At 29.9% G+C, this 27,765-nt stretch overlaps 2 protein-coding genes across 2 annotated transcripts in view; both read left to right on the top strand.

The window, feature by feature from the left end:
* The window catches only part of LOC107436628 (constitutive coactivator of PPAR-gamma-like protein 1 homolog), a gene marked incomplete at its 5' end in the record, with an annotated part of 46,351 nt that overhangs the window by 12,311 nt on the left and 6,275 nt on the right, over nt 1–27,765 (top strand). The window contains 9 exon segments of the mRNA XM_071187799.1: nt 9,205–9,302; nt 13,936–14,079; nt 14,572–14,737; nt 15,247–15,499; nt 16,115–16,229; nt 16,521–16,727; nt 18,822–18,981; nt 20,358–20,502; nt 21,782–21,962. Of these exon segments, the coding sequence (XP_071043900.1) occupies nt 9,205–9,302; nt 13,936–14,079; nt 14,572–14,737; nt 15,247–15,499; nt 16,115–16,229; nt 16,521–16,727; nt 18,822–18,981; nt 20,358–20,502; nt 21,782–21,962 (1,469 nt within the window).
* On the top strand, nt 666–5,642 carry LOC139427117 (uncharacterized). The gene is made up of 2 exons (XM_071187800.1): nt 666–746; nt 3,128–5,642. The coding sequence occupies exon 2, from the start codon at nt 3,147–3,149 to the stop codon at nt 5,001–5,003; it is 1,857 nt and encodes a 618-aa protein (XP_071043901.1). The 5' UTR covers nt 666–746; nt 3,128–3,146; the 3' UTR covers nt 5,004–5,642.

The raw sequence follows: 27,765 nt of genomic DNA, 5'->3' as shown, positions 1-27,765 counted from the left end.
GTTCCAAGCACTACATAGAGTTCTGGAACAGAATTTGGCAGGTGTAGAAGAGATGCTATTTATCTCCCGAGCATATCCCATTCATGCTTAGTAGGATTAAGACTAGGGAAAGAGAACTGTTGCTGCATGCACTCGATATTTTAAATTTCGGGAAGTCGTTGGTCAGGAACTCTGCCATTATCTTGTAACCACACTCTATAGTTTATTCAGAGTTAAGACAATTCAATATAAGATCACCCATATTCTATCATTCCAATATTTCTTCCTTTCAAAAAAGCATGTCTATTTGGAGTTTTTGTGGTGTCCATCAGCCTTTTTGCTCTTTACCTTGCTCCTCTGCATAGCAATTGACAGGGTGCGCACAGACTCCTTATACTCCTTAGAAACTCCTTGGAAATAAAAAAGTCCCCAAATAGTACTTGGAACTACTTAGATTTCCAAACTAGTCCTTAGAAACTCCTTAGATTATTGCGATAAGATTCAACCCTACCCAAGCTTTCAGACACGTGAATTATTGTTATGGGGAGGGAGAGGGAATTACTTCCTGTTGCTGGTGAAGGGTAGTATTTCAGGCGCCTCATTCATCTCTATGAGCATTGCAGTGATTGGCTTAGATTGATCGACTGTGCACCAATAGAAATGCGATCAACAAGATTTTCAAAAACAAGTTGCAGAGAGAGTGAGTGACATAGCAACGAAAGTCGGTCTGTTCAACGGAAGTGGGACGAGAGTTTTGCGTGTTACTGGTAAGTACATTTTTCTCTATTTTACAAGCCTTAAGTAGCACATGGACGAAGTTTCGTCTCCAAGATAATTTAATAAATTTCGCTAATGAAGTTTAATTAGCAAGTGTTTCAGAAATAAACAACAAACTAATTGATTAAGATGTTAATTTTTTTTTAAATTCAGGTTTTTTTTTTTTTTTAAATTTTTGAGTTTTTTAAAAATGTTTGTTAAGTTATTCTTTTTTAGTAGAATAAATGTATTATATTTATCTTTTTCAACTCGTAATACTTGTTAAAATGTCTTTTTTTTTTTAAATNTTCTAATTTATTATTTTATATTTATTTATTTATTTTTAAAGTAAGACATAAATCTTATCCTTTTATATTGAACGCGTTGAGTTTGATACATGTTTGTTATGTTCTGTCAAATTTTCAAATATTCTTTCGTTTGTTAAATATAACTTTTAATTACTTATTATTTGTGTTTGATTTGTTGAACACTTAGATTAAATAAAAGTTTATTTTTTGTGATATAATCGTTTGGTCTGTTTTATACTCATGTTCGCAATTTTGTTTTATGACTTCAATAATTGGAGGGAAATTAGAAGCCGCAGAACAGAAATCTATATTAATCCGTTCCCCCCCCTTTTTTTTCAATTCTTTAAATTTTTGGGATCTTAGGTCATTAAGATATGAAATTTTTTTTCGTTCCACGTTTCGCTCTTCATCTTTTTTTTTATTCCCCCCTTTTTTTTCTTCGTTAACTGCTTCATGTAGATTTATTTTAATCTTTCGATATATTTTCTTTTTGTTTTTAATAGATTTAATAATAGTTTTAAATTGAAAATAGATTTGATAATCTTAATAAAACAATTATTTGTTGGGGGGAAGAAACATAAAAAGGCACTATTCTATTTATTCTCCGTTAGTTTATCTTTGCTATCTGGAATATTTATCAATTTTATTTTTCAATTTATTGATAAATTTTATATAATTATCCCCCCTCCCGATCAGCTTAGTATTTTTTTCTACCAAACGTGTTCCGTATGTGATACATTTTTAACGTTTTATTTATTTTTTAAATATTTCGTTTCTTAAATATAGTATAGCTTTTACTTACTTTAAACTTATTATTTTTGTTAATTTTGTTTTGCTCTCGAATGGCATGTGCACCTAGATAAAATAATTTTTCAGTTAAAAAAAAAATTTTTGTTAAAAAAATAGTAATGGTTATTGGTCCGTTTACCTATCCAGTGTTCATTTTTACAATTTTCCGAATTTAAGGGTACAAAATCAAATTTGAAAAAAGTGACCAAAATTTCGATTTTGAGATTTTTATTAATTCAAAAAATAGACGTTATAAGCTTTCAAACAGACAAAAAATTTTTGGAAATCAACCATTTTTTTACTGAGTTATGCAAATTTTAATTAGGCCACGCCCCTTTGTTTACATTCAGAAAACAGAAGTCGGTAGTTTGAAGCAGCCGACTTTTTTAGTTTCGTTTTAAGCTAAAAGAGCTTTATATTATTCAAAATACAAGAAAATTAGTGATGATCAATTTGTTTATAGTAAAAAAGTTTAAGATTTTTAAAAATTTTCATGAAATACATAAAAAATTTGATTTTTGAGCTAGGGCAATATAATTAGCCTCTGAATGGTGGTAACTTTTATTTGGAAATCAAAAACGAGTCATATAAAAAAAAAAATAGGATTCTGCCGTGAATTTTAAGCCGCCTGGAGTGTTTTGACTTTATCGGATTTTATGCTATTTTAAAAGTTCAATAACTATTAAAATTATAATTTTATTAAAGTTCAATAACAATAAAAGTTATTAATCAAATTACTTGAAATTTTGTGTACAGCTTTTTAAAGATATTATAAGTAAATTCTGTGAGTTTCATAAATGTAGCATAAGAACTCTGAAAGTTGGTTTTTAAGGTGCCCTGTACCCTTAGTTGATTGGTTTAGGATACAATGGAAATAAAATATTCTTTTAAGTTCGTGGTGTTTGTTGAACAGTTTGGTGTTTTAGTATAACTACAATTAAAATTGTTTTGTGATCATTAATTTAGACTTTGTTTATGAAATAAAATGAAGTAAGCAAATAGGAAAACAATGGAAACAAATATAAATTACCTTAAACATTCATTCTGTTTCCAACGAGTTTTTTTCTTCTTCTTTTTAAGTACTGAAATATTAAATAGTTGATCGGTGTTTATTAATTTTTAGGATAAATAATTAACAAGATTTGTAAGGTATCTAATCTTTGTAACACAAATATTTAGGGGGGTAATTTCCATTGTTCATAAAAAATTTATAAATATTAAATGATTTTTTACTTTCTACTATTTAAAAAGTGACTGGTAGTGTTTAGAAATTAATGGTTTTGTTTGTTTTTTAGGAGTATTGTCTCTGTGATAATGGCTCCATGTGGCAAATGTGTTTTCAACACTAAATGGTTAGAAGATGAAAAGTACAAGAAATGGCTCTTAGCTGATGGACAGGATAAGCACTCAGCCAGATGCAGGTCTTGTAATAAGACTTTTTCAATTGCCAGCATGGGGGAATCTGCTCTGAAGTCACACATGGGTTACAAAAGCCATTTAGAGTCATTGAGGGCACTACAACTTACAAAGAAAATTTCTTTTCCAAAAGAGTCAACTTCATCCCAGCAAAGGGATTCATCTTCAAATGAAGTTGGAAAGAATTTAGAAAGTTATTTTCAAAGTTCAAAAACACTAGATGCCGAGATACTCTGGGTTTTAAGGACTGTGAAGTGCCACCATTCATATAGGTCAAATACTAACATTGACCAAGTCTTTAAGCTTATGTTTCCTGACAGTGCCATTGCAGCTGACTTTTCATGCAGTGAAAAGAAAATTTCGTATATAGCTGTTTTTGGGCTTGCCCCATATTTCAAGGATCTTCTTCTGAAAGACTTGGAGGGGAAAAATTTTATCCTTCTTTTTGATGAAACCCTCAATTCTAAAAATTTAAAGAAGCAAATGGATATTTATGCAAAATTTTGGCTTGGTAATCACATTAAAACCTGCTTTTTAACATCGGTTTTCCTCGGGCATGCAACTGCTAATGACATGTTTACAAATCTTATAAATTCAGTTTCACCATTGAGTTTAAAAAATGCCTTGCAGCTATCCATGGATGGACCAAATGTTAATTTGAAATTGCATGGACTGTTGGAAGAACATATTCGTAATGAGTTAAGCAAACAACTGATAAATATAGGGACATGTTCATTACATGTTGTACATAATGCCTTCCGTAAAGGTTTTGAAGCTTTAGATTGGGAAATAGAATTGTTTTTGTTTAATATATATCACTTTTTTAAATATTCTCCTGCTAGGAGAGAGGATTTTGCGTCAATATCTGGGTCTCTTTACCCCTTGAAATTCGTTTCCCATAGATGGGTTGAGAATATAATAGTATGTGAAAGAGCATTGGACATTTTCTCTGCATTACATACTTATGTGAAAGACATGGAAAAGGGGAAATTTCAAGAGCCACCAACGAAATCATTTCAAAACATACGAAAAAATGTTAAAGATGTTTTATTTCCCGTGAAATTGAACATATTTTTAAGTGTAGCGAAAACCGTAGAGCCTTTTTTAAAAACCTATCAGTCGGACAAACCTTTGATCCCATTTATGGCTGAAGATCTCAAGAAACTTTTGGTTAGATTAATGCAAAGGTTTTTGAATCCTAAGCTTTTTAACGGCGTATCTGTTCTTAAGTTGCTACAGATAGAGCATGATAATCCCAAAACCCATATTCCTATTGAAAAAATTGATATGGGTTTTGTGGCCGAAAAACAAGTAATAGAGTTATATTCGGCGAAAAAAATTTCTGATGGCCAAATCTTATCCTTACGTAAAGATTTAAAGTCTGCTCTTGTAAAGATGGTATCCGTCATTATATCAAAGTCGCCAGCTAAGTTTAGTATTGTTCGAAACATGTTGTGTCTCACTCCAAAAAAATTAGCTGAAGATAAACAAGGGTGTTTGACGAAAATGAGAAGTCTTCTGCATAGCCTAGCAGATATAAATATTATAATCTATGATTGTGATGAAATTCATGATGATTTTTCTGATTTCATCAATGAAACAGTTAGTCAAAATATTGCAGATTTTTTAAATTTTGATCAAGAAAAGATGAGGTTGGATGAATTTTTTTTCTCATTATTTGGAAGAGAAACATTCGAAAGTTTGGCCATGCATCCAAAAGCTTCTTTCGTTGAGTCATGGACAAGCAACTGTTGAAAGAGGCTTCAGTGTAAATAAGAAAATAGAAGTGGAAAATTTGAAAGAGAACTCATATATCGCTCTGCAAACTATTTGTGATCATATCAATGGTTTGGGTGGTGATATAACAAAGGTTATCATCAATAAAGAACTGAGAAAATCTGTTATGATGGCAAGGCAACGTACAACGAGTATCTTGAAGAAAATAAAAAAATTGAAAATTTAAAAAAAAGGAAATTTGATGACCAGGATTCTTTAAATGAAGTAAACAAAAAGAGGAAATATTTACAGCGATGTATTGATGAACTCGCAAAATCCGCTGATGAATTTGCTGAGAAAGCAGAGAGACTGAACGACATGACTTTGCTAACGAAGTCTAATAGTTTGAGAAAAACTTGAAAGGAAAAAAATATAGAATTGCTAGAGTTGGAAGAAATAAATAAAAAAAAAATAATTTTCCATGTTACAAGCAAACTTTGTTAATGATTTGTTATTTGTTTATTTATAATTTTTTGTACAAAATGTATATATTTTCTTATGTATTCAGATTGATTTCAAAACATGTGTTTGGTCAGATTTTTATGCTAATCTAAATCTTTAATTTCTCTTTATACACTTACTCTAGATTTATTAAAATATTTGAAATTGGAAAATTTATGAAGGTGTTGATTTTATTTATTTTTCTTGGTGAAGTTTGACAAAGTCTAAATTTGAGAGGGTGGGAAAAAAGTATCTTGTGCAAAATAAGAATTTTTATTTATTTTCTTCATAATAACTGCTTTTTAATTACAAAAAAATCTAGCTATCTTTTAAGTGAAATTTTTTAAATTATGACAAGTCCTTAATATTTTGGACTCCTTGGATACTCCTTGGATTTTTTCTTCTGATTTCTGTATGAACCCTGAATTGAACATAATGTAATGATCTCCTTATGACACGTGAACCAATTTTATACTTTTTCTGATATACACACATGTTTTATGCATGTTGACCTGGACTAGGTTATTTTGCATATGCATACTGTTTCACCAGTGATTATGCGTAATTGGAACGATAATTTACGAATTAAGCTTAACTTTAAGACACCATTATTAAGTATTTTAGGGCTTATCTCAAAAGGGTATTGTGCGCATATATAAATGAAAATGTTTTTGTTCTTAGAGTTTTTTTAACTAAATTTTTAAAAGAAGTTTTTGATATTTGGGATGAATGTTAAGATGTAGAATAATTAACATAAGTTTTTGCTGTGAAGTGGGGACTTGAACTAATAGTGGATAATATTTAATTTCCCATTTCTTTTACTAAAATTGTCTATAGCATTTATTAATGTAGCTTCTGTTAAATGTACAATATTTTAAAAATATTTCTATAAACTGACAGTATATTGAATGAAAAATTATTTAACTATCAGGGTTTAATTTTTAATCTTTTGATAACTACACAATTTACATGAAATCAGATTTAGTTTTGTGCTATCTTTTAAGCTCCTTGATGCTTGGGGAGGAATTTTATCATATAACCAATGTTGAACAGAAGATATTGTTGAGAAATGTTGATGTTGAAGAAGACCGTATAGTTGTTTTGCAATCCTTAATGTTACGTTTCTATCTCTGTATCATAACACTTTTAAACCTCTAAAGTAACTTCTCGATCATGCAACAAACAAGGGGCAAATTTGCTTCCATGAAAAAAAAATTTCTGTGGATCTATCACCCATTTGCTTTACACTGAAAGAAAAACTACATAAAACCTCAAATGGTGATACCAACAGTAAGAAAACTTTAACCAAACTGTTTGGAAATTAAATTTATTGAATAGGTAAATAAGATACATGCTTTCTTGTAAAACTTAAGTTTAATATTACCAATAGCCAATTTTTATTCATGCCTGTTTCTTTTCATTGTAAATGTAAATCGACTTATACTGAAAATGCAATAAAATGCTTTCAAATAAATGTTTTGTTGAGTCATATAAAAGAAGAAAGGTTTTTGTATTTTTAAAATTAAAACTACCTTAAAAAAAATTTTTTTTAAATAATTATTTGATTTTATTGCTATGTGCTATTATTTACAAAAAAAAAAAATAATAATCTTCAATAATGTCTAAATTATGAATAGCATTACAGTAATTATTGCATTTTTTGTAAGAAATTGTTTTTTTTCCAACTGTTATCCATTAAACTTTAATGAAATACTAAACCTACAAACACAAATATTAACATAATTTATTTATTCATTTGCTAAAAGCGAATTTTATATGAAAGTAATGCATATATATATCATATTTTTTTAGTTATTTTTTAATTTTATTCATTAAGATTTTATCAACTTTTAATAAATATCTATGCAACTCCATATTTCTAATTTCTCACTTTAGCAAACATGTCCTATAGGTGTCCACTTTATTGAGGTTTCCTTGAATTAAAATTCTGTACTTGTTGAAACTGATAGAAGACGTAGATTTCCAAAACTACAATTATTTTTATGAATAGCTTTAATATAGCTGTAAATATGAATAAGACTGCTTCAAACATAAAGTAGTGTAACCCAGTAAAATTGGCCTGGAACCCGGTAATGATTCATGAGACGAAAAACCAGTACAGTATGGGACCCTTAATCCGGCATCCCGAAATTCGGCACATAATCCGATCTAATTTTTTTTTTTTTTTTAAGGAAATTTTTATTAATAAGAGAAAAAAAATCAGTTATATTCTCTTTCTACTTGAAATTTTATTCTGTTGAAGTAAGTAACTTTATTTTATCTTTCTAAAAAAAAATTTCTCTAAAGCAGTTTAAAACATCTAAAGTGAAAGGGAAAAGTAAAAACACCTGCATTTTCAATGAACAAAATAAAGAAAAGCAAGTTGGAAGAAACTGATCAATCAATCTTGACAGCTGTGCAAGTGCTCTATTGTTTTTCCCCCCCTTCTTACTCCTTGGTTCCCACATTTCCCTCTCCAGTTTGACCATAAATTAGCCACACCCTTTTGATAATGAAGCTACCACTTGGGATACAAACTGAATTCTATCCCTTTTGTTGCTTTTCTTATTTGATGTAAATTATACTCTTTTGTTTTTTTATTAGTTATTAACTNTTTTTTTTTTTTTTTTTTTTTTTTTTTTTTTTTTTTTTTTTTTTTTTTTTTTTGTTAATTGATAGCTAGTTTTTTTTTATCATTATTTGTTGCTAGCTTATAAAAAATATATATTGTTAATTCTATTCTATAGATTATATTTTAATGAGATTTCTTAAGATGAGACAGTTTTAAATTCACCTACCACGATCAAAACTTAACTAAATTTATTGGAATGAATTAATTTTCTGAAATTAGCAGTATAATTGAATTTTGTAATATATGGGTGCCATATTGGAATTTCCGAAAGAGATCCGAAATTCGGCAAATTCCGAAATACGGAATTTCGTCGGTCCTGTGAGTGCCGGAATTGGGGTCCTATACTGTAATGAAATTCTTTTGCCCGATCTGGGTAATGAAAATCTGGCAACTGTCCCTCGTTGAAATTTGCACTATTATGAAATATAAATTCTTACACATAACTATAGCATACCGTAGCACATAAAACATTAATAAAGTATTAGGATCTAGTGTTGGTTGTTTTTGGTGTTTTTTGAATGAAGATAAAATTTGGTGTTTGTTGAACGACACCAAAACTTACTTCAAGTGTAATATTCACCCGAAAAAGCTGATGGTTAGTATTTGCTTGTTCTAGTGCCAGTGTGATCCTTTAGGCTTTTATGAAACCTGACTATAGGTCACAATAAGAATATATACCAACTGACTAGACAAAGTGATGAAAAAACTTAAAGAAAAAAAAAACCTGGATTGGTTAACTGAGTGTCTCTCGTTGCCAGGGTTTTATCCCATTTGCTGGAACAACCTATCACTTACATAGCAAAGATGTCGAGAAAATATAGGTGCATACTTTGATGATTAAAATAGTTCCATATATCTCTAAGCAATCAACCAACTTTATCTTTTTTCTAAAAATTTCATTCTTGATGACCTAATAGGAGACCTATAAAGTGTGTTTGACAGGGTTACATTCTTGGAAATTTCATCTTCATAAATTTATTTTTTTTCTTTCCAAGTATTGCATCATGCTTGCTTATTTCTATCTTTTTGAAGTAAAAATTGTATATAAGGCAAATTACTTTCAATTTCTAAATTATTTTTTCTCATTATTTAATTTTTAATTTTCAGGTAACACGGAAAATGTTTCGAATCATCAAGATAGTACATTTAGAGTAGAATCTTTGGATAATGCTAATATTGAATCGGGGATGGATACATTGTCATTGGTGAGGAACCATCTATCTCTAATTCAGTGTTATTCTTTATTTACAGGCTTTAGCTTTCTTGCTTAAGCTGATAAAATTAAATTATTTTTGGTAAAAAAATTAAGTGTCCTCATTTGTTTCAAAGGTAAATCTTTAAAATAAACCTTCCAAAATGATTTTATAAGATATGTCCAATTTTATTTTTTCTCATACTAAAGACTTTAGTTGTGAGAAGAAAGTGCGTACATGCGTAACTCCATATATAGAGTAGTCTCATAATGTAGCTATATCTACTATAATTTTAAACTTATTATCTGTAATTACCTATTAAAATCGTGATGAGTTTGATTGTGGGGATTATAGGCCAGTGTAGACAATGCACCAAAAACTTTTCAGGGGGCTACAAAAATTAGACATCTGTTCTTAACAATTGATAGCACCATATCAAATTCTTGTTTCCTTACAATGAAATGTAATTGGGTAGTAATAATTTGAAAATGAAAGTTGCATAAAAAAACAGGATTGGTTGGTTTAAACCAATGTCGTTTATAAACCATCGCTAAAACAAAGTAAAAATTTTTTAATAATTTGATTTTCCAATATCTATTTACACTACCCTGCAATAATAGAAGAGATATTTTCAGTTTTGAACATTTAAATTTCTTAAGAAATACTAAAGGATTATTTTGTAATTTTCGAGGTGTTTAGTTTATGTAATTTTTCATACTTACCAGTAAGATTTAGAGGTTTTGAAGACCTAATATAAATTACGAAAGAAAAGAACTATTTTTAAACTCCCTATACCAGAAAATCAAGCTTGATTTGATTACTTTAGTTACTTTTAATAACTGCTTAAAGATTCGAAAACCTAAAGTAAATATGTATGGAGATATTATTTTTTTCTTTTTTTTCTAACGGCAGGCACTGAACTTTTATGTTCTTTGCCTAGGAAGATGCCGGAAGTGTTACTCATTTAGCGTTACCCAGTGGGCACCTGTGAACCTAGGTCGCGAAGGCGAGCAACATTACCCACGCTACACTGCCACAGATACCCGTTTTACAGGATGGGCCACATTCACACATCACACAATAGAGAACAGCACACAGAGAGAAACCTCCATGCCCAGAGCGGTACTTGAACCTGCAGCCACTGGCTTCGCAGTCGGGCACGCTAACCACTCGACCTTCGGCCGGCGTGTGGAGATATGGACATTTATATAAAAAAAAATTAATTTTTTCGCCTTATGTTTTTTTGCTATAACTTCATAAATATTGAATGGAATAAAAAAAAATTTGGGGGGTAAATTTAAGATTTAATTACAAAATTGTTGATTTAAAATTTTAAAAAACTGCGCATGATATGAGTATTTAAGCTAGTTCTGTTATGCTATGCATGAGCAGAAAAAATTTTCATAATTTTGTTTTGAATCGTATTTGGCAATTAATGAAAAAAGCTTCATTTGAATATCATAAAAATTTCCAGCAATTTTCTAATTAGTTTTTTTTTTTTACTTTTTAATAGAAAACTCAAAACAATAAGAGGTTATCCACAAATTTAATCTTGTACTTATAAACAAGATTTATTAAAAATGAGACCGGCATTATGGGGATCACCCCTCATAAAAGTTTGTTTTGTTTTGTATGTTTTCTTTCTCTATACCATCAAAGTTTAGTTTCCGGACTATTATTGTAAGGTATTATCATTTGTTATTAAATGTTGTCTTATGATACTGAATAAAATTTGTGAAAACCCCCAGACCGTTTTGAGCTTTGTTTTGAAAAATACAAAAACTTCTTGAAACTTTTTAAATTTTTAAGATATTCTAATAAAAATAAATTTATTAGTTGCCAAATGTGACTCACTGCAAAACTATGAAAAAACTTTTTAAAATTTTTTCAGTGCATGCGCAGTATGAAAAAGTTAGCTTAAATGCTCATAACTTGCACAGTTTTTAGCAATTTTTTTTAAAATTTTATATCTATAATTTTTCAATTAGTCTTAAATTGCTAAAAAAATTTGTTTAATTCCATTGAATGTCTGTAAAGTTATAATGAAAAGAACATAAGGCGAAAAAAATGAATTTTTTATAAAAATAACAACTAAAGTAATTGATACAAGTTACCAGCTTATTGCAAGATTTTTAGGCATAGAGTGTTCAAAAACACTCGTTTCCTTTGGTAATTTGTTTTACATTTATTGCTAAGTATTAAAAACTGCGTGAGCTAAACATCTCTAAAGTTAAATAATCCTTTTGGTGTTTCTTGAGAAATTTCAAAAATTTAAAGTGTCTCTTCCATTTTTTAGGGTAGTGTATAAATATTTTTTATTTGTATCAAATGAAAAGGGAAGAAAATCAGTTTTCCTGTTAAAAATTTTCTGTTTTATGGAATCTATTTGCTAATTTGAATAACTGCAAATAAACATGAATATTTAATGTACCATGCCATTTTTGCAAAAATATATACAGTGTAAAGTCGCGTATCCGGAATCGGTGGGACTTCCAGAAGTCCGTATAATAGATTTTTCCGTATAATAGACCCCCAAGGTAAACAAAGCTTAAAATGATTTAATAAACGATCTGAATCTAAGAAGCAAAAAATAAATAAACGTTATTTTTAAGGGGAACAATGTTTTAGCATTAGAATATCTAAATCAAATATAAAATATTAGAAAAAAAATATTATTGCTGAAAATATGGAAAACGAAAAAAATTTAACAGTTACGAAAATATTAATCCGCCATTTTGAACTAGAACGATTCAAGCAGGAAGGGGAAATTCTGGAACAAAGCTTAAAATGATCTAAATCTAAGAAGCAAAAAATAAATAAACATTATTTTTAAGGGGAATAATGTTTTAGTATTAGAATATCTAATCAATAAAACATGAAATATTAGAAAAAAAATATTATTGCTTAAAATATAGAAAACTAAAAAAAATTGACATATGAAAATAATAATCCGCCATTTTTAACTAGAATGATTCAAGCAAGAAAGGGAAATTCCCGTCATTCATTAAGGTGGGTAGATGGAGGAGAAAAATTCATTTCCTCCTTATTTGTGAAAGAAAATAAGTGTAAAGAGGAGATCATTTAAGTTGAGGGTGGGGAAGTAACAAATTATTGTTTTCTCTCCAATCATTGGCTATCAATCAAGCATAAAGACGGGTCACGCTAATCGGGTTCTCTTTATTTTTTCTTTTATGACTGAAAGAATCTGCTAAAGAAAGAATGTTACCCCCTTTTCCTCCCCGCCTCCTTAATATTACATGGTATGGGGAAGAACAAATGTTTTGTTTCTCAAGGATGTGTATCCTTTTAGACCTATTCAAATTTTCTGTTCTGACTCCCCCCCACCTTAACGCTTGCCCCGTTTACCCTTTTCCACAGTATTTCTTCTTTCAATACAAAGGTTCCAGGAAATGCCTCTTTTACTAGCCACCTGCATGGGAAAGGAGAGGGGGAGGGGACTCAGTTGCCGTCTTTTGAAAACAAATCTCCCTCTTTTTCCTACATTCCAAGGGAGGAGCGTTACTGACGGTCACTCAATGGTCTTGGTAGATCTTCACTTCCCCTTTCTGGTGATTTATGGGTTCGATGCATGAATCAGAGGTTCAGTGCAAGCTAGAAAAAAAGAAAATGTGTCAAAAGATCTTTTTTTTTTTTTTTTTTAGGAAAGGGGAAGATGGAGAGATGTTTGTTTATTTTGATTGTTAAAAAGTGTCCGGGAAATCGACCCTTCCGGGAAAGGGACGTCCGGATATGGTACGTTACACTGTATATAAAAAAAAATTCATCTAAATAAACTATTCCCAATTCTATGCTTATAATTTTAGCGATTAGTCAAATAATGTAACTTGTGAATGAGTTAAGATCAAAGATTTCTCTTTTTTTTCTTTTTTTGGTCTTATTACTATCCTAGAATGGTAGGGCATTATGCTCTCATGCCACAAGTCCTGGGTTCTGTCCTCAGGCCAGGCAAGGTTGACTAAGCCTTTCATCCCTTCAGTAGGTCAATAAAATGAATACCAAGCATGACTAAAACTAAACACTAGGGCTTTCGTGTTCTGCTGACCACCCAACTGAAATACCTGTTCCTGCACTCCAGAGCCCAAGGTCAAGAAAACTTAGATGGGCACACTATACCTTATGGGCTGCCACACTACTAAGTTCAGCTTAAAAGCGACGGCATACTCACTACAATCAAATTGAATAAATCGGAATTAAATGCTCTTTTAAATGTTTTAATTTTTTCTTCATTTTTTTATTTATTTGGTTAACCATGTAAACGAATTTTTATTAAACCTATGCAGTATGTTCTTATTAATTAGTGTAATATTTTAAAAATAAATTTTTGTCTTTGAAAGGGAAATTTAACTAAAATCCTAGTATATTTGAAATATTTTGAAAGTATTATTTTATGTAATGCTCCATTATATTAATAAGCATATTGTTGTACTTAAAGCTTCATTATCTTAAAAAAATTTGACAATAATTTTATTCCTTATTTATTATTAAATCATTAGTCTTTACTATTTTTACATATAAGTTTACAAGGCCTATTTGCTATTTTTATAATTCAAGAAAGTTGAGAGCTCAGTTTTGAACTAAATGGTTATAATATAATATGTTATGGATGATCATGTGCTCTTTTTAGAAACAAGGGGAAAAAGCGAAGAAGATGCTAAAGTCTTCAGATGTGTCTCCATTGCCTAAAGTTTCGATAGAAGTAATGCGTATTTCTCGTGAAAGGCACCAAAAAGGTCTCATGCATCCATATATATTCCAAATTCTTTCTCAGGTAAAAAAAGTTATTTTTTTAGTATGTGTTTTTTTTTTTTTAAATTAAAAAAAGATCTATGATATATGAAAACTTTTTATACATTTCTATCAATAAATTCCATCTGTGCCTTAATATTCTAACCATTGACATGAAATTATTTAGGTTTATTAACTTCATTCATTGAAAATTAAAAACTGTAGGCTATTGCAAGCATCAGTAAGAAAATTTCATTAAATTCCTGGAAAAATATAATTTAAACATTAGTTGTTACATAACTTTTAAAAATGCAAAAAATCCTTTTCCAGTAGTTTCTGTTATTTTTTTTTTAAAAAAAAAGAAAACTCTAGAAATATTAAATTTTTTAAACATTAAATCACGTAACTTAAAAAATTATTTTGAAAGCATATGTTTAAAAAAAACTTGTGTAAAACATTAAACATTGTCAAAACTAATTTTATTGTATAATCTACCATTAAATTAATCAATAACGTTTTTTTTTTTTCTTAATAGGGAGAAATAAAAATCCCTGTTACTTTTGAAGACGAGTCTGGACGTGAACTTCCATCACCTTCTTTGTTGTATCGACCTCTGCGCCAAATGATCTATGCTTTATTATTTAATCATCATCATCTTCAATACTTATCAGAATTAAAGAAGGAAAAAGAAGGCATTGATGGTTAGTGCATAACTTTAAAAAATAATTTTGTTTTCCTAATTTCATGTTTAAAGTCTGTTTTAGAATAATTTAAATAATAACTTTAAAGCAGTACTACCGGCCATATATGTCATTGAGTTCTTTTGTCATTACCTTTTAACTGTTGATCCTGAATGCAATTAGAAATAGGATACAGCTGCAATTCAATTTTTCTCTATTATTTAGTGAATAAGTGTAAATTTGCTTTAGCATTTCTGTATGACTTTGCATAAAGTAGTCAATAGCTAATGAGTAAATGATTCTATATTAATTTTTCTTAGCAATTTCTACCATTCTGTTATTATAAATAGAACCATGATATATCTTAAATCTAAAAATAAAACCATTCATCAAAGTTATTTTCTGTTAGAGTATTGTTTGTTAGGTACTTATTTTTTAGCATCTTTCTCCATTAGTTTTTAAACGTTATCTATGGTGAATATGCTTGCTGAACTTATACATTAAACTCAAATTTTGTGTTTTTATTACAGCAAAACCACCTGAAATATTAGTTAAAGAATGGATTTTTTCAAAATCAAACAAATACCATAAACCTGAAATTGTGCCTTCTCTACCTCTGGGATGGCCAGTTCCTACTATTACAAGATTGTGGTTCGGTTCTGGTCCAGATAATAATAAAAAACGGCTTCAAGCATTCCTGACATGTATGCGTAGTAATTCCACTTTAATGTGTGATCCTCTCGTTGTACCTCAACATCTCATTTTATTATGTTGTGTTTTAAGGTAAGTATTCAATATTAATCATATATCTTTAAGTTGTAATACCATTTTCTTGAAAACTTCAATACTGAGTATTTATCTTTAAGCTGCTTTAAATAATCTCAAAATTTAGCAATTTATGTCATTTCTTGTAGAAATATTCAGATCAAGTTTTTTTAGGAATGAGATAGGCTTTTATAGTTGTTTTTTTTTATTTTGTCAAAATTTTACTTCGCCAAAACTTATTGTAAACCATGTAAGGGAATCATGGCATTTGACAATTATTTTGTGTTCTACCTCTGCACTAACTATTGGGACATAAAAACTTATGGTTGGCTCAGAGGTCTTTTAAAATTCTAAAGTAGTAAAGTTTGATTTCTGAAAGCCCCAAAAAAATTTATAACTCGAATCAATGAACTTTAATGATGTAATGGCCAATTATTTTTATACTGTATTCGAATTTGATATGTGCTACACAGCATTTTTTTCGCCATGAACACATTAAGGGGACATGAGGATTTCAGTTATTGCTGTATCTATGATGTGAAATATTAGGTCAAATTTGTTTCTTTTTAATTTCTGTATTTTAGAATTTAATTTATTTAATATGATTTCAATTTTTTGATTTGTCACTTACAGGTATTTGATAACCAGTTCTGAAATGCCTTTTCTGTACAAACATGAACTAGATGCATTTCTTGTACAGGCTGTTGATCCTCATTTAATGGATACTGAATACACTCAAAAGTTAGAAGTATGTGTACTAGAGATTTTTTAACTCTTTTTATTTATTTATTTATTTTTTGTTGATAAAATTGTATGTACTGTACGAAGAAAGTTTATTTTAGCTGATCTTTATAAAAAAATTATGTATATGCATCAACTTTGTATACTTTAAAATGTCCTTTTACAAAATTATGTTTGAAGGCATCTGCAAAAAATAAATTAAATGTTATTTAAATATTTTTAGATGCTCAAAGTAATTTCATTACTATTTTTATTTTTGATAATTTTCATAAACCCTAATGAACTTTTCTATTTTTAGATTCCAATTGTTTCTCCCCGTGGAGTAATGCTTGCAGCTCTATTTATGCAAGGTGTTGATCATGCTATTATGGCAAATGATGCTTGTGGTGCCCCAATCTCATGGCTTATGTGTTGCCCATGGTTATTTTTTGATGGTAAAATATTTCATCGTAAGTTACTTAAAGCTAATACAGCCAAGAATCTTCTTGATCTCTGTGATAATCGAGTAAGTAATAGAACTGAAAAGTAAAGTTTGTATGTTAAATTCAAAATGTTTAAAACTGCACTATCCATACATAGTTAGTCAAAAGTCTAAAATATAAAAATAACCTTTTAACTTAATAAGGACTGAATTAAGGTCTGTGAATTCTTTGTTGGGATAATTATTTGGTAATTTTCATTATGATTATAAATATGCATGGTTATATACTTAGTTATAAAAGGTAATTGAAAATTTCCTCTATAATACCTTCATTTTTTAAGCAATAAGCATACAACTTATTTAAAATGACCCTTATTACTCTATCTTTGCTTGAGTGTCTAATAAGGTTATTGAATTCAAAAGTCTGCATTTCATTGATTAACTTGTTATAATATAAAATTTTTGCAAAGCTAACAAAAGATTTAAAAAATATTGCAAATACGGGGGGGGGGAGTAAAACCCTGCTATGATGAACTCAGAATATAGTAAACTGTCGATTGAACGTTTTTAGGGGTTCCTTCTGAGATCCCAATTAACTTATACTATTTCATAATTGACAACTGGGAAATTAGTAGTTTATTTATAAGGAACTCGAGGTTCATTTCCACAGATTTATTTTCAGTTCTCCCTCTTAAAACTTGCATGAGTTCTGATTGCAAGTGCTGAACATTGTATGAAATTTCATACTTATTGTTTAAGGGAGAAAAATGCAACAAAGGTAAGCTCTCCAAAGTAAAAATACTTGTTCTTGCATATGCAAATATGAATGGTTCAAGAAAGCAAACATTAGTTGTAAGTAAATTTTAAAAGCCGCGGTGTTTTTTGAGAAAAAAAAAAACTGATCATCAAAGCCAGTTAAAAAGCATTTGAGGACGTTTTTGCAGTGGATGTTTTGCAAAGCAATGTTTTTGAAGAGGAACTTTAACAATGGGACACTTATTTGTTAAAACAAATATGTAAAAATGTTCTTATCAACAGTTTTAGAGCTCATCCCAACTTAAATTTGGAGTGCAATGAAATAGTTTTTTGCTTCTAAATATGACTGTCACAGCCCTTAAACCAAGACATTATCCTCTGCCTGAAGTCTGACTTTAGGAAATAATTGGTGATGTGTGTTTTAGTGAATAACACAAAATATAACATCTCTCTTTCAGAAGCAATAGTTTTCTTCGAAAAATCCTGGAGACAGGTGACATCAGCAATAATTTTAAATTGTTTCAAACTAATAAGTCTTTCAAAGTATGTGTTGTTGGAAGGAAAGAATTCCTCTCTGAAAGACAAAGACTACAAAAAAAAAAAAATTAAATAAATAACTCTGAATCTGGAAAAGCATGATGTGGACATTTTATGTAATGGAAGTTACTGAACACTTCAAATCTTGCGTTTAGGAAGTGGGTACTTTTAGAACCCGTACAAGCACTGTGCCTGAAGTTATACGAAAGAATGATGCTGACGAAAATTTAGAAGTCAATGTCAAAGCAGAATATGAAATTTCAACTCCTTCTATCTGAGAAGTGACATTAGGGCTGAACATTTCCCTAGGAAATATAGACCAGAAATGTTCGATTCCTTACTAATTATTGATAATAAAAAATTTCGCCTTACTTATCAACTTGTGTTCAATCTAAAATCACTCTTTTCTTCAATTGAACAATAATAAATTAAGTTTTAGTTATTAAAATATTTTCTTTTTTTAAACTTGTTAATTTATTTAATTTATAAGCAATATGATGTATTGATATATATATATACTGTTTCAATTAGTATTTCTAACTATGCTGCCATGTGCAAAAAAAAATTTGGACATTTTGAACATTTGTTTACTTTTTGCTGGATCTGCAAAAGAATCACTATAGCTGGATTTGATTGTATCACAAAAAAATATAAAATGCTAAGAATAAAAATTTATTGTTCTTATGTTTGTTAATGTTAGAAAGTAAGTACATTGCGTAAATTGTGTGTTAAAATTCTTTAATGATTATGTTTTAATAACACCACAGTTTTCTCCTGTATCTACATTGCTCATTTTTCAGTAAAAATATTTATTTTTACCTTCGTGGATTTATAAGTTGAATAACTTTTTCTGAAATAATTTAATATGTTTATTTCTTTGAGTAGTATGATGAAGTGAGTGCTGTTGAGCATATGAAAAGTGCTATTGTTGAAGGATTATCAGTAAAATTCTTAACGCCCTCAATAACAGCACCAACTAGACCTCCTCATCCTTTTCCGAATTTTCCAGTCCCTGTTCAACCTCTTCCTCAAGGACGTGGTAGAGGTAAGTACTGACTTTTCTACACAGAGATACTAGGATTATTCATTTTATTAGCAAATAATGTGTTTGTCAAGAGAGTTGATAAAACTGACAAAAAATATTTACTCAACATAACAACTGAATAATAATCTTTTATATATTCAGAAAACAGATTAACACTTTACTTATGCCTGGAACTATTCATAGACCAGTATAACAAGCCCGTGGCAGAATTGCAGCATTGTCACAGTACGGAGTTCTTGCAGGAAGATTTTTCACTTGAAAAGTTTTTTAAAATGTTGCTTTTCTTTTCTACAGAAATTTTCATGTAATATTTGAATCATGCATTTAAATAATAACTTTTTGACGTGCTCGTTTTACGCCTATAGTATCGTAAATTGATGTAATGTTTCGATTGTATTTTTGGCAGTTATTGATTTCACACGGATTTAAAATATCCCAATATATTTCAAACAATATGAAAAATTCAAATCATGCATTTGAGTATTTTTTTTAAGGCAATAATTTATCAAATTTTTAGCAGCTATTGATTTGATAGTTTTTAAATCTGATATTTTTTATACGATATTATGTATAATAACCTAATCTAGAAATGAAACAAGCATTTCAGGAGAACAATTTGCGTGATTTCGTTGTCTATCTTTTTTTTCGGCAATTTCTACTACGGATTTCATGATTTTTAATTTTCTTTATTGTGATTATTTACAAAATGTGAAGAAGGAAATAATTGTGCATCTCCCCCCCCCCAACAAAATGGGAGAATATCAACCACAATCGAATAAAAATTATTACATGGTTGATTAAAAATATATATAGTTTTTTTTTCTTTTTGTAAACACGGCACTTTTTTTATTTTGAATTACTAACATATATGTTATTATTAAAGGTATCATGCAGAAAGATAATAGTGTGCTAGAGATTTTTGTCCCAGATAGCTCGAAAAAATTCTGCCATAGGGAAAACAGGTATCACGATGTTTTTCACCAAAAGCAAAAGGTTGAAAACATCAATGCAATAACAATTTTTATTATAATATATATAAATAAATTTAAAAATACTTCTACTGATTAAATTTAGATCATGTATAAATCAGATTTTGTGCAGAGTAACTCAGATTTATACTGAGTAGGGATTTTTAGAACCATCGTAATTAATTTCAGTGTTCTATTTTGTTATATTGAAAGCTAGAAAGCAAAACAAATTTTCTCTGTTGTCTGAAGCATGTGAAAATAACTTGTTATCAAAGGCTGTTTACACATTTAGTTGGGCCTTTACTTTCAAAGATTTTGTATGAATTCTTTACTTTCATAAATATTTTAAAAAATGCCAAGAAACAAAAGTTTCCATTGTTTAAAATGTATAACTCTTATCATTAACAGGTCACCAACGTGTTGTTCCACGGGGTGGACAATTAGAAGTCGCTGGTGTAGTTGTTGGAAGTTGGGGCCCTAATTATGGCCAGGGACCTAGATCACCTAGTCGTAACATACCACCTCAAATTGTTTCTGTAGGGGGAGCAGGAAGGTAAATTGTACTCTCTTGATTTTAATTGTACAGGTTGCAAGTGTTAATTAAATTAAAATTTTACATTGTTATTTGATATTTTACAATTATTGATAGAATGTTTGCTTGCTTGAAGGTTTTTATATTTGGATTTCATTTCCAAGGACTCTTAAATCAATATATTCATCAGGTAAGAACTGTTTAAAATCTGATGATGCAAAACGCTGATGTGCCACCTTTTCTTCATTTTGTACGACATTAATTTTCTGACTTCATCTCAAACCCTACAGAAATAGAGTTAAAAATCCTGTTATTTCTGCCAATTTTGTTAACCAAATTTTTTTCCCAAAAGAAAATTTTATTTTCCGGATAATTTCTTCACTAGTGACGTTCCAACCTTAACCTTTACTTTGAATTATATTATTTACTTTGAAATAATTAATTTACTTTGAACCGAACCAACATTCTTTAGTCATCACCCCACTCATTGATGATGTAACATTGTCTTTGACTGATCAAAAATTAGCTTTATCACATTATATTTTAATATATAAATAGGAAAAAAAAGAATATTAGAGTTAGCAATTTTTTGATTTATTCATGATTTAAAATAATTTTAAAACTAAAGTTTATATCATCAGATAAGTGGAATTCACCCATAAATTGCACTTAGTAGTAAATTAACTTTCATATACCAATTATAGTGCTATAACTTATTCACTGGAACACAGTTTTTCATATTTGATTACAGATAACAGATGATCAAGGTATTAATTTTAAGCATTCAGGGTTTTTTTTTTCTTTTTGTATGAGATGAAACTAAAATTGTTTTGTAACTATGTATTTTGTATTAAAATAAAATTACTGATTGAAATAATTGTAGGGGTATGCCATAATTTATTTCTTATGTAAATTCACTTTAGAATTTGCAACAGCATGAAATTCTGTATTTTAAAAAAAAAATCTGAAGTTTTATTGTAAATCTTAAAAATTTTAGATAATATCTTCTGAAATTTTTTACTTTTGGTTGGTATACTGTGGGCGATTCGCTAATTTTGCTAAACATTTAAATTGACTTGTTGCATTTGTGAATTTTATAAATTTTCAGTGCTCTTGCTTTTAATGTAAAAAGTCATCTGTTCTTGCTTAGCTAAGGAAATTTTTTAGCTGCAATTTTCATTTTAGTTCTATTGGAATTCATCCAGAAAAATTAAATTACTTGGACTGACATTTCTTTTCAAACAAATTGTGAAAAAAACATTATTTTATTTTGCAACATCTTGTGCCATTTCTTATTTAGAGGACGTGGTGTTTTAGCCAATCCTGTTGTTGGAAGAGGTATCACTGCTACTAGAACAGTTTCTCCTCCTGGTAGACCACGAGTTCAGTCTCCTCCTACTGGAAATAGAAATCCTGCTCGTTTGGGTGTGGGGCGAGGAGCTATGCTTCTGCATGATACAAAAACAAATTCTCATAGTATGGTGAGTTTATTACTAACTATTTAACAGTAAAAAACTATCCAGAATACTCAATATTTAGCAAATTTCAGGTATGGAAACTAAAAATATCTATATTTTAATGTTACCTTGTTTTACGGAAAACGATACCAGGCCTTAATAAAATCAAAAAAATATCACAATCGAAGCTTATTAAAAAATAAAAATGTGGAAAAAATGCAATAAACATAAAGTTAAAATAACTCTTTTAATTTTTCGCTTTACAGCTGAAAATCCAAGTTTTTCATTTAATCGAAAAGTGCTGCACCACAATAAATGAAGACAATTGATATATAAAAATATAGGAATAAAAAAACATCCATTATAGTTGCTGAAAAAATAATCTCTTTTTAATAATAAAAAAACGCTTTTGAAACTTGACCATTAATGAAAAAATATAAAAATGTAAAAAAGCTGTTTCATTGCCTTAAAATATTTAGAAATGAAAGAAGATTATTAGAAACACCTTCAAATTTTATCACTCGATTGAACTGGTTTTGTCATTTTCAATATCACCTATTTTAATAATATTTCATCAGAGTATAATAGCTTTTTGATTTTCCTTGCTGAAATATCAAATTAAAACCTACATTCTGGGTTTTCTGACTTCATGTTTAAAAAAAAAATTCTAAAAAATATGCATTAAAGGTATTGATTGCAGAGCACCCTATATAAGAAATAATCTTTTAAATTAGTCGACACATTGAAGCTTGCAGATTAGGGCCCTGAACTCATAGTTAACACGTAAACTCTTGCAAGCAAATCATATAAAAGCTCTTTAAATTAAATAAAACAGGATAAACTAAGCCTGAAGTACAATTTAGACTAATTTTAATCAGTCAATTTTTCATTTTTATAATTTATTATTTTACAATAGTGTGAAAGCAAATTATTTTTTTAGTTAGATATTTGTTATTTCTAATTTTCTTAAAAATATTTTAAAATTATAATATACTACTATATATTAATGATTTAAAAAATTATTAACACTAAATTCCATTTTCTCTCCCTTTTTTTTCTTTTTTATATATCAGAAAAAACATAAAAAGAAAATACAGTGGAACCTGTATAAGTGACCACCTGGGTAAAGTGATCACCTGAGTATGGGGACCATTTTCTATAAGTTTTATTTAAAGAGTCTTCATAAAGTGACCACTTCTATATAGTGACCATTTGACTTGGTCCCGAGGGTGGTCAATTTAGACAGGTATTTTATCTACAATTGTATTTTATCTTTCAAACGGTACCATTTTAAGAACTACCATGAGCACCGCTTTCTGCAGATACGTCTCTGTTAGTTTTTTAGACCCTGGACTTCTTAATTTTATCTAAAAACAATATTACTATAATAGTTAGTATTTCTAATTGTTAAAATTTACAAATTAATCATGGAATAAGAAAAAAACTAATTTTTATTCCAACTCAACATTATCCTGAATTTGTAAAGACAGAGACACAATTTTTCAGCAAATTGTTAAATGCTAAATAAATTGCTTTAGATCAGGAAGAAAAAAAAATTATTCTAAATTATTTTAGCCATATCTTTTAATTATCTACACAAATTTATTTGAATAAGCGTAAAATAAAATGAATAAAGTATGTGTGGCAAACTGCTAATTATTTTACATACCATTACATTTTTAGTCTATTTTATTTCTTTTATCAGTTTATTTGAACATCAAATAATTAATTTTTTAAATTAAATGACAAAACTTTTAGATAAAGGGAAAAGCTATAATATTTTTTTATTAAGTATATTAAAGGAGAATAAAAAGCTGATTTAATAGCAAAATAATATTCAAACAAAACAATTAAAATTTTAATTTTTATATTTCCATTAAAATAAATTTTGGGTAAACAATGAGTGAGTTAAGTCACAAGAAGAACATGTTCTGAATTGTTGAAACTATTACCTTACGTAAAAGGTTCAATCTGCTTGAACGCCAGATATGGAAAAAATCCCCTTTCTGTATTACGTACAAAAACTATTAGGTTTTTAATAAAATATTTTTTTAAATATGAATCATTTATATTGAAAATTACAGTAGAGCGCCGATTATCTAAACATCTAATTATCCGAACTATGTCCAAATTCATTTTTCTTTTAAGTTTAGAATACTTTTTAACTTATCGGCAATTTTTTTAAATTTAGAAGAATAAATAATATCCACTACATCTGAAGACCATATTTAATTTGCAACCTTTTTAGCAGTTTACTTATAGTAGCCATACATACAAGTATTGTTATACAGTTAAACCTACTTACCCCTTTAGCCCTCTTCAACTGAAAATTATCTTCCAAGAATGCAAGCTTCATTTTGACAATTTACAATGGTTGGAATGCGGAAGGAGTTTATGAATAGATAAGTGCTGAAGTTCTACAATTGGGGGATGGGTAGTTGTCACTTATGGTTAATGATTAGTGATTACAGTGCACTTCTCAGAGCTGTTTACTTTTTGATGTTGCTGTAGACCAGTAGAATGACTATGTTTTTATGATGTCACTTCCAAAATGCATTCTTGAACAACAGGTTTTCTGCTGTCAAGATTACAATCAGTTGAAAAGTTGAGTTACCTGAGTAAAGTGCTTTTCATAAGAATCTAGAAAGATGTCATGTGAACGTAAGAGAATCGTTCTTTCCTTAAGTGATGAAACGAAAATTTGAAAATATTAGCTTCAGAATATGGCGTAAGAAAATCGACAGTATTGGAATTGAAAAAAAGTGAAGAATCAGTTATGAATTATGTTTCAGTAATGGACAGAAACAATGGATATTTAATAGAAAATGCATGAAAAAGTCAAGCAATCATGAAGTGGACAAAGCATTTTATTTGTGGTTCCTGCAAAAAAGATCATTAGGCCAACCAATATCTGGCCACTTATTATGTTCAACTCCATAGTCTTGTAATTTTGAACCAATCCAGAAGACAAGAAAACTCCTGGATCAGTACCCCCAGAGGTATTGATTTGTTATAGGAACATGAAGGACTTTGCGACTCGACAGATTTAATGTGCATCAGTCACCATTTTACTACACGGGGAGTCTTCGACCGGCCTGGGATGGAACCCACAAACTCTTGCACATAGGCCCAGTGCCCTACCGACCAGGCTATACCCGTCCATCATGAGAAATTTGGTGGAAAAGGTACTTTTCAGGCTAGTTTGGGATGGTTAAGCATACCCTCCAACTTATGAAGATTTTGAAAATAATTCTTTCTAGTGGTAGCGAACCAAAGTAGAAATTTTTAAAGCAAATGGATCTCTCATAAAACTTTTATTAGAACTTAAGAATCTAGCCATATGGCCTGCACTTTTATAAGTAATAGTGAACAAGTTACGCTAAAATTAATTTCTTTTAAATATTAAGACATTAATTTTGCTACCGTCTGAAAAGAAGCTTTCTGAAACTACGGAAATTCCGTAGCAGTTGGAGGGTGTGGTTAAGGAACTTTAAACATCGACATGGAATACGCGAGTTAGAAATTCATGGCGAAAAACTTTCCGCTTCCAACGAAGCCGCTTCAAATTTTGTAAAGGAATTCGAAAGCATTATTGAAACTGGAGGATATGAAGAAGAATTTATTTATAATGCTGATGAAAGTGGACTGAATTAGAAATCTCTACCGCGAAAAACTTTGGCTTCGGGGAGCAAGATAATTAAAGAGTCATAAATAACTTATGCGCAAATGCAACTGGAAATCATCGAATGCCTTTAATGATCATTGGAAAATCCAGAAATCCAAGAGCCTTCAAAAATATTAAAACATTGCCTGTCATTTATGCACCTCAAAACAAAGAGTGGATGAACACCAAAATTTTTATTGAGCGGTACGATAAGACTCATTCCAAATTTGAAGAAACATCAAAAGAATTTGGGAAAAACAGGAAAAGTGTTACTCCTCTTGGACAATTCTCCGCCACGCCAAATCCTGATTTCTTATATCGGGAGAATGGAAAGTTTCATGTTGTTTTCCTGCCACCTAATGTGACACCTTTGATTCAGCCGATGGATCCAAGTGTCATTGAAACCGTAAAATGTCTTTATAGAAAGCAACTTTTAAGGAAGATTTTATTATTGGATGAACAAAATGAGGGGGATTTCTGAGACTCGGATCAGAGCTAAAAAGTGTGAAGGGAAGTTACTGCATAAATAATAATCATTTAAACTAGATTTTAAATAACTTTCCAATTATCCGAACCACGCTCGGTACCGAGCAGTTCGGATAATCGGCGTTCTACTGTATATATAAGCTATGTATTGTAATGAGTAGACTTATTTATTTAAACTTTTCCAGGGGTGTTTGTGCTCCGGGATAACCCCGGAATTCCGGGGATTTTGAACTTCGATACCCGGAAATTCCGGGGATCGTCGTTCAAAAGGAAGTAGGAATAATAATGAATTATTTATTTTGATCTGGGTAATTTTGTTTGCTTTGAAAGCAGAAAACGCAAGGTCAGTGTGTGTGGTGAAAACTTTTCCTTTCTTTCTCCAAAGGCAGTGATAATGCGTGAAAAGGGGGGGGGAAACTTCTTTTTGTTCTTTCCTTATTGCGAGTTATGACTCATTCCCCCTTTTCTCGGACATTCTCTTCTGGATTCTTTTCGGCAAGTAGGCGCGGCAGAAAAAAAAAGGAGAGACTTCGTTCAACCAGATGCGCAATCACGGGACTCTGGGTTCAAAGGTCTTATCTCTCCTGGCGTGGCGCCAATAAGTAGAGAAGGGGGATTTTTTGCCGTATTAGCTATTTGTCATTGATCGCTTCGCAACTTTTTTTCTCCGCTGTGTAAAACTTTCGTTTCATTTATTGATGCACGTGTAAATTTTTCGTTTCGTTTATTGAAATATTTTTTTTATTTATGTACGCAAGAGAATTTCACTATGAAATTTCTCGATATAAGTAGTGATATTATACAATTAGAAGAAGGTGTCCGGAATGCATTTAGGTGGAATTGGATTGAACGGAGAGATGGTAATGGGGATACCATTGGCACATGGTGCAAGAAAATAAATGTTGCTGGACAAGCATATTGTGTTTTTTGTAACTCATTGCTGAAGTATGGTGGGGAAGGATTCAAGGCTTTCACAAATCATTCTAAAACTGTGACGCACATAAAATATTCAAAGTGCATTAGACATTCAATGACTTTAAGTAATTATGCTAATTCTAGAAATACTGATGACTTACTGGAGGCTGATGCTCGGCCATTGGATATAGTGACAAGAAAAGCACGCCAAGAGGTATTAATAACTTCGTTTATCGCCGAGAATTCTCTTTCTTTCAATGTAGCTCCCAACTTAATTGAACTCTGCAAACAGTTGAGCCGCGATCAGACGGCACTAAACTCGTTGGCTATGTCCAGGACTACTGCATGTTATAAGATGAAATATGGGCTCGCAAAAACTATTAAGGAAAATATCATTAAAACTTTAAAGGAGACTCCATTTTCTCTCAATTTGGATGAAAGTACTAGCAATGCTCAAGAAAGTATACTGGCAATATTGGTGCAGTTTTATGACAACTATCAAAATGAAGTTGTAGTTCATCATTTTGCATCTCTAAAGATGGAATCTTGCAATTCAGAAGCTGTTTTTAAAGCAGTTGTTAATACTATTGAAGATAATAATATTCCATGGGCAAACTTAATTAGTGTATTAATGGACTCATGTAACACCATGCGTGGAAAAAAAAGGGTGTTGAAACCAGACTACGATCAAACAAAGCACCCCACTTATTAGATATTGATGGTGACACATGTCACACAGCTAATAACTGTGCAAAAAAATTT

This window comes from Parasteatoda tepidariorum, chromosome X1, assembly GCF_043381705.1.
Source record: "Parasteatoda tepidariorum isolate YZ-2023 chromosome X1, CAS_Ptep_4.0, whole genome shotgun sequence".
NCBI classification, from domain to species: domain Eukaryota; kingdom Metazoa; phylum Arthropoda; class Arachnida; order Araneae; family Theridiidae; genus Parasteatoda; species Parasteatoda tepidariorum.
Note: the sequence above shows the minus strand (reverse complement) of the source record. Positions and strands in the feature narration are given on the sequence as shown.

Excerpts from the sequence above, each read along its gene's own strand:
- LOC139427117 (XM_071187800.1), top strand. The coding sequence starts at position 3,147 with ATGGCTCCATGTGGCAAATGTGTTTTCAACACTAAATGGTTAGAAGAT.